Here is a 14,684-nt window from a genome sequence, read left to right as displayed (position 1 = left end):
TCTGCTTTACCCCAGGGAAGATTACATTCATTAATCCGTTCATTCAGGGGGTTGGTGGCGCTAACTGGACCGTAGAAAGGGTTTTAGGGTCCAACAGACGCTCACGGTGCCACTTTATTCATCTTGTACCATGATGATAATCTTCAAAAGGTGACAACTCACCACAATAAAGATTCTTCTTCAAGAGGTAAAATATGTAACATAAAGATTATCAACATAAAGGTTATCAAACTCTCAACGCAAATTCAATAAAGGCTTGAATAAATCATTTCTGGGAAGGCTCAGCAACACAGCAATGCAGCAATGCGTCTTCTCTGCTCCTCAGATTATTGACAAACTGGCACACACATTTCAACAGCTGCAGGTGTGCCAGGCCTGATTGGCACAATGTCCTGCAGCTACGTAGTGGGATGAAGTGTTCACGGCTCACCACAATTCATTCATTCAGTTGTTGGTTCTCTCAGTCATTCATTCATCTATACATCCATTTATTAATTTGCTCATTCATTAATGTGATTGTTCATTCATTCATTCATTCATTCATTAATTCATCCATCCAAGGTCAAAACCATGACATAAACTACTAATAACCTTTACATCTGATTGTATCTCTCCTAACAGTGCATGTGAATGTCTATGTGTGAGTGAGTCTGCTCTGTGGTTGAACTCTGAACAGCCACAACACAACAGCAACAGCCTTGCCTCCTCTCAGGGAAAGCAGCAGTCTATCTCCCAGTCTGTTACAGACAAACTCTGATGATGTCAGCACTGGGTAAAGCCGGGATGGGAGCTGCTTGCTGTCGGCTCTTGGGGACTGGCTGGGGACTGGGATAGGCAAAGCCTACCCTCCCCAGGCAGGAAATGGGGCGAAACCCTTGCTGGAAAATGATGCCTCTGACATTTAGTGCTGTGAAGGACAGGAAGCGTCTCCTGATAGCTGGGGCTGTTGATTTCCTGTTGTGGACTAACAGTTTTGGGGGCTTCACCAACACACACAGAGTCTTGCTATACTTGTGAGGACCAACAATTGATTCCCATTCAAAATCCTATTTTCCCTAACCCCTGAACCTAACCTTAACCTTAACCCCTTACCCTAAACATAACCATAACTTTTTGGGACCAACAATTGATTCCAATTCAAAATCCTATTTTCCCAAACCCGAAATCTAACCCCTTATCCTAATTTTAACCCTAGACCAGAACTGACTTTTCGTAGCAGGTATGGAGAGCATTTTTTCACTAGATGCTAACCCCAACCCTTTTCCTAACCTGCTGTGTAAGTTTAAGATGGCAGATGTTTTACATGGTCCTACCTCAACTAACCGGTTTCCCCGCACATTGACTCTGTACCGGTACACCACTGTATAAAGTCTCGCTATTGTTATTTTACTGCTGCTCTTAAATTAATTGTTACTTTTATTTCTTATTCTTATCCAGTGGCTCGTAAGTAAGCATTTCACTGTTTGGTTGTTGTATTCAGCATTTCACTGTTTGGTTGTTGTATTCAGCATTTCACTGTTTGGTTGTTGTATTCAGCATTTCACTGTTTGGTTGTTGTATTCAGCATTTCACTGTTTGGTTGTTGTATTCAGCATTTCACTGTTTGGTTGTTGTATTCAGCATTTCACTGTTTGGTTGTTGTATTCAGCGCATGTGACTAATAAAATGTGATATGTTTTGAAGTTCTCCTAACCAGCTACGAAAAAGTCACTTCCGGTCGTACCTGTATTGACACACACACACACACGCACACACGCACACACACACGCACACACACGCACACACACACACATAAATACCTTTCTCCCCCTTCCTGCCAGGACACAGACAGGAAGGCTGTAGAACACTAGTTCGCTTAGGAAATTAACAGTGCTCACGCCGTGACGGTCTTACAGTGCTGCAGTGTTTGAAATAATTGGGCACTGTTGTGAATGTAGCCAGGTCACCTGTGACAAAAGTCATTATTTGATGTCCATCCATGTCTGAGGACGTCGGGAGATGATGAGGAAAACGGCCACTAGGGGCAACAGTGAGCGCTTTTACCTTAAAGTAGATGTTGGTTTTGCTAGGGCATTATGGACAGGGATGGTGAATTGGTGTAAACAACTGCCACTGATTACAAAGGTTGCAATCCAGCAATATAATGTTTTTTTTCTCAATATTTTTGTTTTAAACCAATCCCAAACCTTAACCCTGATCTTAACCATTTGGAGTTAATGCCTAAACGTAAGAATTTGGAGTTAATGCCGAAATGTAACCTTAAACATTTAGATATTTGACGTTTGGAACTACTTTGAAATTTGACATTTGAGAAACATGGATGAACGTCTAAATCTGATGTGAGACTGTGAGAGCTGGTCGTGTGAATCACAGTTAGTAATTTCAGCCATGTACACTCCCAACTGGAAAAACCGGTCGAAATTACTTTGTTACACCCAGATTATAACCTGTTGTAAACTGGTCAAGATTACGTCGTTACACCCAGATTATAACCTGTTGTAAACTGGTCGAAAATACTTTGTTACACCCAGATTATAACCTGCTGTAAACTGGTCAAGATTACGTTGTTACACCCAGATTATAACCTGTTGTAAACTGGTCAAAATTACTTTGTTACACCCAGATTATAACCTGTTGTAAACTGGTCAAGATTACGTTGTTACACCCAGATTATAACCTGTTGTAAACTGGTCAAAAATACGTTGTTACACCCAGATTATAATCTGTTGTAAACTGGTCAAGATTATGTCGTTACACCCAGATTATAACCTGTTGTAGACAGGTCAAGATTACTTTGTTACACCCAGATTATAACCTGTTGTAAACTGGTCGAAAATACTTTGTTACACCCAGATTATAACCTGCTGTAAACTGGTCAAGATTACGTTGTTACACCCAGATTATAACCTGCTGTAAACTGGTCAAGATTACGTTGTTACACCCAGATTATAACCTGTTGTAAACTGGTCAAAATTACTTCGTTACACCCAGATTATAACTTGTTGTAAACTGGTCAAGATTACTTCGTTACACCCAGATTATAACCTGTTGTAAACTGGTCGAAAATACTTTGTTACACCCAGATTATAACCTGCTGTAAACTGGTCAAGATTACGTTGTTACACCCAGATTTTAACCTGCTGTAAACTGGTCAAGATTACGTTGTTACACCCAGATTATAACCTGTTGTAAACTGGTCGAAAAGACTTTGTTACACCCAGATTATAACCTGTTGTAAACTGGTCAAAATTACTTTGTTACACCCAGATTATAACCTGCTGTAAACTGGTCAAGATTACGTTGTTACACCCAGATTATAACCTGTTGTAAACTGGTCAAAATTACTTTGTTACACCCAGATTATAACCTGCTGTAAACTGGTCAAGATTACATTGTTACACCCAGATTATAACCTGCTGTAAACTGGTCAAGATTACATTGTTACACCCAGATTCTAACCTGTTGTAAACTGGTCAAAATTACTTCGTTACACCCAGATTATAACCTGTTGTAAACTGGTCAAGATTACGTCCTTACACCCAGATTATAACCTGTTGTAAACTGGTCAAGATTACATTGTTACACCCAGATTATAACCTGCAGTAAACTGGTCAAGATTACGTTGTCACACCCAGATTATAACCTGTTGTAAACTGGTCAAAATTACTTTGTTACACCCAGATTATAATCTGTTGTAAACTGGTCAAGATTATGTCGTTACACCCAGATTATAACCTGTTGTAGACAGGTCAAGATTACTTTGTTACACCCAGATTATAACCTGTTGTAAACTGGTCGAAAATACATTGTTACACCCAGATTATAACCTGCTGTAAACTGGTCAAGATTACGTTGTTACACCCAGATTATAACCTGCTGTAAACTGGTCAAGATTACGTTGTTACACCCAGATTATAACCTGTTGTAAACTGGTCAAAATTACTTCGTTACACCCAGATTATAACTTGTTGTAAACTGGTCAAGATTACTTGTTACACCCAGATTATAACCTGTTGTAAACTGGTCGAAAATACTTTGTTACACCCAGATTATAACCTGCTGTAAACTGGTCAAGATTACGTTGTTACACCCAGATTATAACCTGCTGTAAACTGGTCAAGATTACGTTGTTACACCCAGATTATAACCTGTTGTAAACTGGTCAAAATTACTTTGTTACACCCAGATTATAACCTGTTGTAAACTGGTCAAAATTACTTTGTTACACCCAGATTATAACCTGCTGTAAACTGGTCAAGATTACGTTGTTACACCCAGATTATAACCTGTTGTAAACTGGTCAAAATTACTTTGTTACACCCAGATTATAACCTGCTGTAAACTGGTCAAGATTACATTGTTACACCCAGATTATAACCTGCTGTAAACTGGTCAAGATTACATTGTTACACCCAGATTATAACCTGTTGTAAACTGGTCAAAATTACTTCGTTACACCCAGATTATAACCTGTTGTAAACTGGTCAAGATTACGTTGTTACACCCAGATTATAACCTGTTGTAAACTGGTCAAGATTACATTGTTACACCCAGATTATAACCTGCAGTAAACTGGTCAAGATTACTTTGTTACACCCAGATTATAACCTGTTGTAAACTGGTCAAGATTACGTTGTTACACGCAGATTATAACCTGTTGTAAAATGGTCGAAAAGACTTCGTTACACCCAGATTAACCTGTTGTAAACTGGTCGAAATTACTTTGTTACACCCAGATTATAACCTGTTGTAAACTGGTCAAGATTATGTTGTTACACCCAGATTATAACCTGTTGTAAACTGGTCAAGATTACTTTGTTACACCCAGATTATAACCTGTTGTAAACTGGTCAAGATTACTTCCTTACACCCAGATTATAACCTGTTGTAAACTGGTCAAGATTACTTCCTTACACCCAGATTATAACCTGTTGTAAAGTGCTCAAAAATACTTTGTTACACCCAGATTATAACCTGCTGTAAACTGGTCAAGATTATGTTGTTACACCCAGATTATAACCTGCTGTAAACTGGTCAAGATTACATTGTTACACCCAGATTATAACCTGTTGTAAACTGGTCAAAATTACTTCGTTACACCCAGATTATAACCTGTTGTAAACTGGTTGAAAAAATGTTGTTACACCCAGATTATAACCTGCTGTAAACTGGTCAAGATTACATTGTTACACCCAGATTATAACCTGCTGTAAACTGGTCAAGATTACGTTGTTACACCCAGATTTTAACCTGCTGTAAACTGGTCAAGATTACGTTGTTACACCCAGATTATAACCTGTTGTAAACTGGTCGAAATTACTTTGTCACACCCAGATTATAACCTGTTGTAAACTGGTCAAAATTACTTTGTTACACCCAGATTATTACCTGTTGTAAACTGGTCAAGATTACGTTGTCACACCCAGATTATAACCTGTTGTAAACTGTTCAAGATTACTTCCTTACACCCAGATTATAACCTGTTGTAAAGTGCTCAAAATACTTTGTTACACCCAGATTATAACCTGCTGTAAACTGGTCAAGATTACGTTGTTACACCCAGATTATAACCTGCTGTAAACTGGTCAAGATTACATTGTTACACCCAGATTATAACCTGTTGTAAACTGGTCAAAATTACTTCGTTACACCCAGATTATAACCTGTTGTAAACTGGTTGAAAAAATGTTGTTACACCCAGATTATAACCTGCTGTAAACTGGTCAAGATTACATTGTTACACCCAGATTATAACCTGCTGTAAACTGGTCAAGATTACGTTGTCACACCCAGATTATAACCTGTTGTAAACTGGTCAAAATTACTTTGTTACACCCAGATTATTACCTGTTGTAAACTGGTCAAGATTACGTTGTTACACCCAGATTATAACCTGTTGTAAAATGGTCAAAAAGACTTTGTTACACCCAGATTATAACCTGTTGTAAACTGGTCAAGATTACGTTGTCACACCCAGATTATAACCTGTTGTAAACTGGTCAAGATTACTTCTTTACACCCAGATTATAACCTGTTGTAAACTGGTCGAAATTACTTTGTTACACCCAGATTATAACCTGTTGTAAACTGGTCAAGATTACGTTGTTACACCCAGATTATAACCTGTTGTAAACTGGTTAAGACTACGTTGTTACACCCAGATTATAACCTGTTGTAAACTGGTCGAAAATACTTTGTTACACCCAGATTTGAAACAGAAGTCAGAAATGTACAGGAATTTGACAACGACCATTGTGTCAACCTCAATGCAAACGTGATCTACTTCTGTTCTTTCAAAATATAGAGATCATGGGCCATATACAAATTAGGAATGACTCAGATTAGGAGTGCTGATCTAGGCTCAGGCACCTAATGTCCATGTAATCATATTCATTGTAATCTAAATGGCAAAACCGATCCTAAATCAGCAATCCTACTCTCATACAACTATGTGAGAAATAGTAGTCAAAACATCCCTCAGATTAGAAACAACACAGATTACCACTGAACACTATGATCAATACCACTGGATAAAACCACTGAATGACAGATTGACCTGCAGTCTGTCGGGCTGGTGTGAGTTAGGATGGGGATTCAGTTAAGACCCATCCTCAGATGCCGAACGCTGCTCGTCCCTACATCATAACCTTTTCATTAAAGCGGGATTTGAGAGCTAAACGTCGGTCAAGAGCACCAGTTTATGGGGGCTTTGTCTCAGAGAGAGGAGTGAGTGTGGTGGGCCTGTGGATTGTGTGTGTGTGTGTGTGTGTGTGTGTGTGTGTGTGTGTGTGTGTGTGTGTGTGTGTGTGTGTGTGTGTGTGTGTGTGTGTGTGTGTGTGTGTGTGTGTGTGTGTGTGTGTGCGTGCGTGCGTGCGTGCGTGCATGAGGGGACAAAGTTTAGGCTGGGTCAAAGAGGATGCTTTTTCCATATGTGTGGTGGCGAAGGTGAGATAGGGACACACAGACATCAAACACACACATGGACATGGGCTCCCGAGTGGCGCAGCGCTCTAAGGCACTGCATCTCAGTGCTAGAGCCGTCACTACAGACCCTGGTTCGATTCCAGGCTGTATCACAACTGGCCATGATTGGGAGTCCCTCTTGCGAGAGGGGCGAGAGGAGCGAGATGTGCTTATGGTGAAGTGCTACGATAACAAACGGAACAGATCAGGGTCTATCCTCAGTGTGTGTATTCGTACTTGCGTGTGTAGGAAGACTGGACGGGGCCTCTGAGGACATTTTCAAAGGAACAATGAAGCTGACACAACATGGAGTGACCTTGAGTTAGATGAAAAGTAAAACACACTGAACAGTAGTTAACACTTGAAGCCAACAGTTACTGTATGACGTACTAACATGTTGATGTGTTGTGAGACATAAGCATGTTATAACCTGATTATGCATTGGTTTATCTCAGTAGACCAATTGCCACATAAAAAGTGTATTATAAATGTTATCATATTATATGTTAATGCTAAAACACACTAAGAACGTATAAGAATAAATCATATATTATACCTGTTGTCTTTCATCCAAGTGATACTAGCAGGGCCGTCACTCTGTCTTGCAAAGTTGTTCAGTCTATGACTGGTCAGTTATTAATGTTCAGTATCAGGACCTGTATTCATAAAGCAGCAGGGTAGTGTGCTGATCTAGGATCAGGTCCCCTCTTTCCATTTAATCTTACTCATGATGATGTAAAACCTGATTCTAGATCAGCACTCCTACCCTGAGAGGCTTTATGAATACAGGCCTGGGCCTGCACCACCTCATAGTGAATTAAACTAAACTGATTCTAGATCAGCACTCCTACCCTGAGAGGCTTTATGAATACAGGCCTGGGCCTGCACCACCTCATAGTGAATTAAACTAAACTGATTCTAGATCAGCACTCCTACCCTGAGAGGCTTTATGAATACAGGCCTGGGCCTGCACCACCTCATAGTGAATTAAACTAAAACTAAACTGATTCTAGATCAGCACTCCTACCCTGAGAGGCTTTATGAATACAGGCCTGGGCCTGGGCCTGCACCACCTCATAGTGAATGAAACTAAACTGATTCCTGATCAGCACTCCTACCCTGAGAGGCTTTATGAATACAGGCCTGGGCCTGCACCACCTCATAGTGAATTAAACTAAACTGATTCTAGATCAGCACTCCTACCCTGAGAGGCTTTATGAATACAGGCCTGGGCCTGCACCACCTCATAGTGAATGAAACTAAACTGATTCTAGATCAGCACTCCTACCCTGAGAGGCTTTGTGAATACAGGCCTGGGCCTGCACCACCTCATAGTGAATGAAACTGAACTGATTCAGGCCTGGGCCTGGGCCTGCAGATCAGCACTCCTACCCTGAGAGGCTTTATGAATACAGGCCTGGGCCTGCACCACCTCATAGTGAATGAAACTAAACTGATTCCTGATCAGCACTCCTACCCTGAGAGGCTTTGTGAATACAGGCCCGGGGTTACACCACCTCATAGTGAATGAAACTAAACTGATTCCTGATCAGCACTCCTACCCTGAGAGGCTTTGTGAATACAGGCCCGGGGTTACACCACCTCATAGTGAATGAAACTAAACTGATTCTAGATCAGCACTCATACCCTGAGAGGCTTTGTGAATACAGTCCCGGGGTTACACCACCTCATAGTGAATTAAACAAACCACAACAAACTTCTGTATTATACTTTGAAACCCTGTGTTAAAGGCTATGTGATATAATTACAATATGTGGCTGACATGGCAACCTGAATTAATTTACATGGCTAATTTCCGTCAGAGTAGAGCATGTGTTTTCTTTCAGGCAATAAAGGCTGTCATTAATCATCATCTGTAATAGTCCCTGTTCCTTCATGTTACTACAGACAACATATACATCTATAATAGTCCCCACTAGCACCTGTTCCTTCATGTTACTACAGACAACATATACATCTATAATAGTCCCCACTAGCACCTGTTCCTTCATGTTACTACAGACAACATATACATCTGTAATAGTCCCCACTAGCACCTGTTCCTTCATGTTACTACAGACAACATATACATCTGTTATAGTCCCCACTAGCACCTGTTCCTTCATGTTACTACAGACAACATATACATCTGTTATAGTCCCCACTAGCACCTGTTCCTTCATGTTACTACAGACAACATATACATCTGTTATAGTCCCCACTAGCACCTGTTCCTTCATGTTACTACAGACAACATATACATCTGTAATAGTCCCCACTAGCACCTGTTCCTTCATGTTACTACAGACAACATATACATCTGTTATAGTCCCCACTAGCACCTGTTCCTTCATGTTACTACAGACAACATATACATCTGTAAAAGTCCCCACTAGCACCTGTTCCTTCATGTTACTACAGACAACATATACATCTGTAATAGTCCCCACTAGCACCTGTTCCTTCATGTTACTACAGACAACATATACATCAGTAATAGTCCCCACTAGCACCTGTTCCTTCATGTTACTACAGACAACATATACATCTGTTATAGTCCCCACTAGCACCTGTTCCTTCATGTTACTACAGACAACATATACATCTGTTATAGTCCCCACTAGCACCTGTTCCTTCATGTTACTACAGACAACATATACATCTGTAATAGTCCCCACTAGCACCTGTTCCTTCATGTTACTACAGACAACATATACATCTGTTATAGTCCCCACTAGCACCTGTTCCTTCATGTTACTACAGACAACATATACATCTGTAAAAGTCCCCACTAGCACCTGTTCCTTCATGTTACTACAGACAACATATACATCTGTAATAGTCCCCACTAGCACCTGTTCCTTCATGTTACTACAGACAACATATACATCTGTAATAGTCCCCACTAGCACCTGTTCCTTCATGTTACTACAGACAACATATACATCTGTAATAGTCTCCACTAGCACTTGTTCCTTCATGTTACTACAGACAACATATACATCTGTAATAGTCCCCACTAGCACCTGTTCCTTCATGTTACTACAGACAACATATACATCATGTTAATGGGCCCATATTCTTTCATCATATCAAATCAGATTTCAGAACAAATAATGATGATCAAATCTAGCTATCAATCAATCATCACAATATTTCAAACAGATGAGAGAGATCGACACAGAGAGAGAGTCAGTCTTCTAACTACTGTGTTTCACCTTGTTAAATCATGGTAGCTACACACTGTCTTTATGGTCACGTTTTAAACAAGGTCCATCTTGTGAGGGTAAATGAAGCCTTCATAAACCATTAAGAGGTCTACATGGAGAGCTCATAAATAATGTATAAGCAAATGTCATACAATAGCAGGGTGATACTACAGGGCCTCACATCTAGTGCTCTGCCAAATGTGGCAAACCCTTAAGCCAGCCTTTATACAATATAAACATAGATTATAAGTGATTTGTGGAGCATTTCGGGTGAAATGTGACTGTCTACATCACATAGTGAAGTATTGGTTGTTATAACACAGAGTCATTTATATTAACGGTATGCTGACACAAAGACTGATCTGAGAGCAGCGCTTATGAGAAACAACCTTTTTTAATAGTTGAAATAAATACTAATTTATACATGCATGATCCAAAAAAACAACCACATGAACAATACTATGGTAAGTCTGGTAGATAGTGTAACACCTATGGTACACACTCACAGCAGCTTTTACCCATTTTAACAGTTTCACACATTGAAAACACAAGCCATGAAGGACAGTCTTCTTCTTACTTCCTACTCTCACTAGAGCACATGTACTTCTACTAGAGGTCACCTGGGGGTCCATAGGTCATAGGTGATAGGTCACACACACACGGCAGGCTACATCCATCATTTCATATCTGGCGTTTTCAACAATAGCTGAAAACTGAGGTAAACTTGATCAGGTTTTAAGATCATTGTATGTTTGTTTTTGGCAAAGAGAAGGTCAACAGGTGTATGTAGATTGGAGACTGAGTTTAAGTTGTCAGTTTCTTATGGTGAGGTTCTGGTCACATCCAGCGCAACCAAAACCTTGTTTTCCGATGTTGTTACTTTAAGCTCAGTAAAAGTCCAAACACAGCACACCTATCTCAATCGTAGAACCAGATCCAGACTCCTTCCTTTGTGTTCTCTCTCTGCACTCACTCAACCTCCTGACCCTAAACGAACAGGGCCAATCCGAGCGTCTCTTTGGTATGCCAAAACAAGGAGATAGAGATGGGATTTTCTCATCCACGATCACTTTTAGAATGGGTTTATTTATATTTCTTTATTAAACTAATTCACAGAATGGGAATTGACTGGCGGTAGAGTCCTGGGTGAAGACCTCTCCCTTAGCGCCTGTGAGAGCAGCGTGCAGCCGTCCGACACCGCGCAGGCCGAGTTGCGCAAGCGCTCCCTGTAGTCCGCCATCTTGGTACTGCTCTCTGGATGCTGGGAGACGTCCCGGAGGCCCTGAGTGAGAAGGACGCACGCTGACACCACGCTCATGGCACCGCCCAGAACTGCCGTCTGCACACCCTTCCCCTCGGGTGACACACTCGCCGCCCGGCCTAAAAACTGTGGTTCCGTGGCAAACCCGACCAATGCGTTTACCGCTTGGACCAGCGCCGCACTGAACAGGACGCAGCGGTTGCGCGTCAGCTCGCTGGGCTGCGTCTTGACTTCCCGGACACAGGCCAAGAGGGCCGTGCCGCTCGTGCTAATGCTCTTGACGCTGAGCTTGAACTGTTCTTTGGCGAAGCGGTCCTTGGACCTCTCGCTGGCCAGGCCCGAGGCATCTGTCAGGGTCTTGAGGTTGCAGGAGATGTTCTGAGATAGCTCCAGTAGAAGCTGGGGCGTGAGGTCTGGCAGCGGCGTGACCCGGAGGATGCCGCAGCTCTGCTCCACCTCGTGGCGGCACCGTGTCACTTTGTAGCGGTCCACCAGCCCTGGCAGACACGGCTGAGAACCCGAGGTCTCCACCGCTGCTAGGTATGCAGCGTGCGCCGAACACTCGGTCAACGACACCACCAGGTCCCCCATCTCTAGTAAGCGGTCTCCCACCTCGACGAAGCGGCCCATGTTGAGCTGCGACTGGATGTCGTGGGTGAGGATGGAGAGTTCCTTCGTGCGGGCGATGACCGTGTCGCGGCACTGCTCGAAGGTCTCGGCCACCGCCACGCCATCCGCGGTGACCACGGGCCGTGTCTCGCTGCAGAGCAGGAGGAGGTCGGCAACCAGCTGCATCTTGCCCTTACACGTGTCACAGATGGACGAGAGCTTCTTCCTCTGCTGCAAGCTGCTGCTCTGTGTGCTGCTGGAACCCTCGCTAGCTGACCTCCCTGAGCCACTACTAGCCATAGTAGGGGGGTCAAGCTGCTCGATTTGTGGGGGATTTCAATGAGAAACGTGTTTTACGTCGTCACACACTCCATGGTCAGAAAGCGTAGTTTAAGACATTGTTATTAACGATAACCCACACCCCTATAAGTGTAAAACTGTGAGTTTGAACTGGCCAGAGAATATTCCTTATAGTCCTTCAGAGTACATGTAGTCCACTGTATGTGGCAATGTGAGATTGCAAAAAAGCACAGGGCATTGTATTCTCAGAGTAAACATTTGCTGAGATCAAAATAGAAGTTCTAAATCATGGTACTCCAGCTCATTATTCTCATACAAAGTACGGATAGGAATTATGTTGGGTTTAAATTAGTAACTTGGTTTTGAGCTATGATCTATAAAATGAACTATTCTAAACACTTACTCTTCAATGAGATTTCCTTCCTTTACATGTTTTGTGACGAGAATCCCTTCAAATTATAACTTTTAATTTACTCAGTGTTTATAACTTATTCGTTGTCATGTTTACAAATTAAATAAAATGCCCTGGAAAAAAACTTCAACCACCTGCTAATATCAATTGTCGTCCCAGGTTTTCGCACAGAAAAATTCACATGTTATTGTAATAAAATCACACACAAAACTGCAGTGCCACCAAGGTGCCTATACTTCAGGCTAAGTGCTGACTGTACAAAGATAATATTAAAAGTTATGAATTTAATAAAATCAAAAAATATTATCGATCTGATAATATTTTAACTACAATTTTAAGACGTGTCCTTTTTTCTGATTAAATTTACTCGAGAACACGATAGGATTTTAAAATACCTGCTTGCTTGAAGGCAGGGTGTATGTGAACCGTATTGTCCGTTGAAGAGTTCCTAGTAAACTTGACCACCTTAGTTTGACCGGGAGGCTGGCTCATTACAGTTACAAGGAGATTACCACCCAGACAGTTCCGTTCGACCACTCCTCGCTCCCTCTGCCTTTCCTGCATCATCATTACATGAGTCTTTCCAAACAGAAGGCTCCAAAAACTCAACAGGCCAATTGCACTGGCCCTCCCGCGACTTTCAACCTCTTCTTTTTCATACACAGTCCCGTGATAGACACTTGTTCGTCCGGCAGGTTCGATTCCATAGGCATATCTATTGTCCATAAGCACTTTTTAGCAGAACGCAGGGCGTGAATGTCTTGTCCGGAGTATCCTGTGTCGGGTTTCGGTTTTGATATCCATAGCAGTCGTGTCCCTGTTGAAATGATGACCTAACCTCCTGAACACATCTGAAACAATCTTCCACAACTAACATGTCGGTCGAGAACAAGACATCACTGAACAATGAGTGGTGGGGATTCCAAACTGAAAGTCAGTTGTGCTCTCTCCCGCTACATATTCTGTATTGCCTAGTGTCAGGAAGCAGAGAGGGTGTGGTCGCACTAAAACGGCTTGATTGTAGCGAAGTAGCAACGCAGGCAGCGAGGCAAAAAATGATAGCCTTCCGCTGAAATAATATGTAACTTTAAAACTGTGTTTACGGTCTATCTGGCTCGTCAATATAGAGCAAAAAATCCCGGCGCGCGTTCATCAAATGGTCCAATACGATTCCACAGTTGTCCCGGATAGTTGTTGGCTTTCCTGGTGAGTTTTATGGTCCGGATTTTAGGGCAGACTGCTCCCTCTGCCATGAGCCAGCCCTTCCCGAGGCCCCGACGTGGGTGCATTCGACTACCGGTATAAGGGCAAAGTTACACCCAAAACGCAGTTCTCCAAAATGACCGACAGTCCGCCCCGTATTTCATTTATTTGGTTACCTTAATTTCCCTTCTCAAAATCAATCAAAACGTGTGATACTCCGAGACCGCGCCGTTCTTACGTATACAAATCCAAACTTATTTTACACTGCTCATATTGACTGCTATAACACAGCTGTTGGATTCTATTAGAATGAGTCGCGTCTTTACAGTGCGCTCATTTGGACTTTAATTATGTGTTTCGTGTTTCCGCGCTTCACGAAGCATAGGATACGTTTCCACTTGGTGAGATTGAGCTATTAATAATAACCAACGATGTATATAAACCCTGGATTGCTGATGCTATGTATTGGCCATTGAGAGGCTTTGAAGGCTCTGTTCGGCCATATTGGCACTTCCCAGTACGGTCCTCCATAGGAAAAAATGGAAATCTACAATATTTCAAGTAGAAATTACGTGTATTTAAGTATTGTTGTTGTTGTAGTGGGGAGCGTAACATTAGTAATCTCAAAAAATTATACTTGAAGGATTAAAAATATATATATATTTATATATATTTGTATGTTTAGCTCACATAATCTAATTAAAACGTATGCATTAAGGTGTGTGTA

At 41.7% G+C, this 14,684-nt stretch overlaps 1 protein-coding gene across 1 annotated transcript; it reads right to left on the bottom strand.

Annotated features, from left to right (window-relative positions):
- Positions 1 to 10,547: 10,547 nt before the first annotated feature.
- Positions 10,548 to 14,308, bottom strand: tlnrd1 (talin rod domain containing 1). The gene has a single exon (XM_064989046.1). The coding sequence runs from the start codon at positions 12,340 to 12,342 to the stop codon at positions 11,278 to 11,280; it is 1,065 nt and encodes a 354-aa protein (XP_064845118.1). The 5' UTR covers positions 12,343 to 14,308; the 3' UTR covers positions 10,548 to 11,277.
- Positions 14,309 to 14,684: the final 376 nt, after the last annotated feature.

The sequence above is a fragment of the Oncorhynchus masou genome, chromosome 2, assembly GCF_036934945.1.
Source record: "Oncorhynchus masou masou isolate Uvic2021 chromosome 2, UVic_Omas_1.1, whole genome shotgun sequence".
NCBI classification, from domain to species: domain Eukaryota; kingdom Metazoa; phylum Chordata; class Actinopteri; order Salmoniformes; family Salmonidae; genus Oncorhynchus; species Oncorhynchus masou.
Note: the sequence above shows the minus strand (reverse complement) of the source record. Positions and strands in the feature narration are given on the sequence as shown.

Coding starts and splice junctions, on each gene's coding strand:
- tlnrd1 (XM_064989046.1), bottom strand. CDS start 12,342: ATGGCTAGTAGTGGCTCAGGGAGGTCAGCTAGCGAGGGTTCCAGCAGC.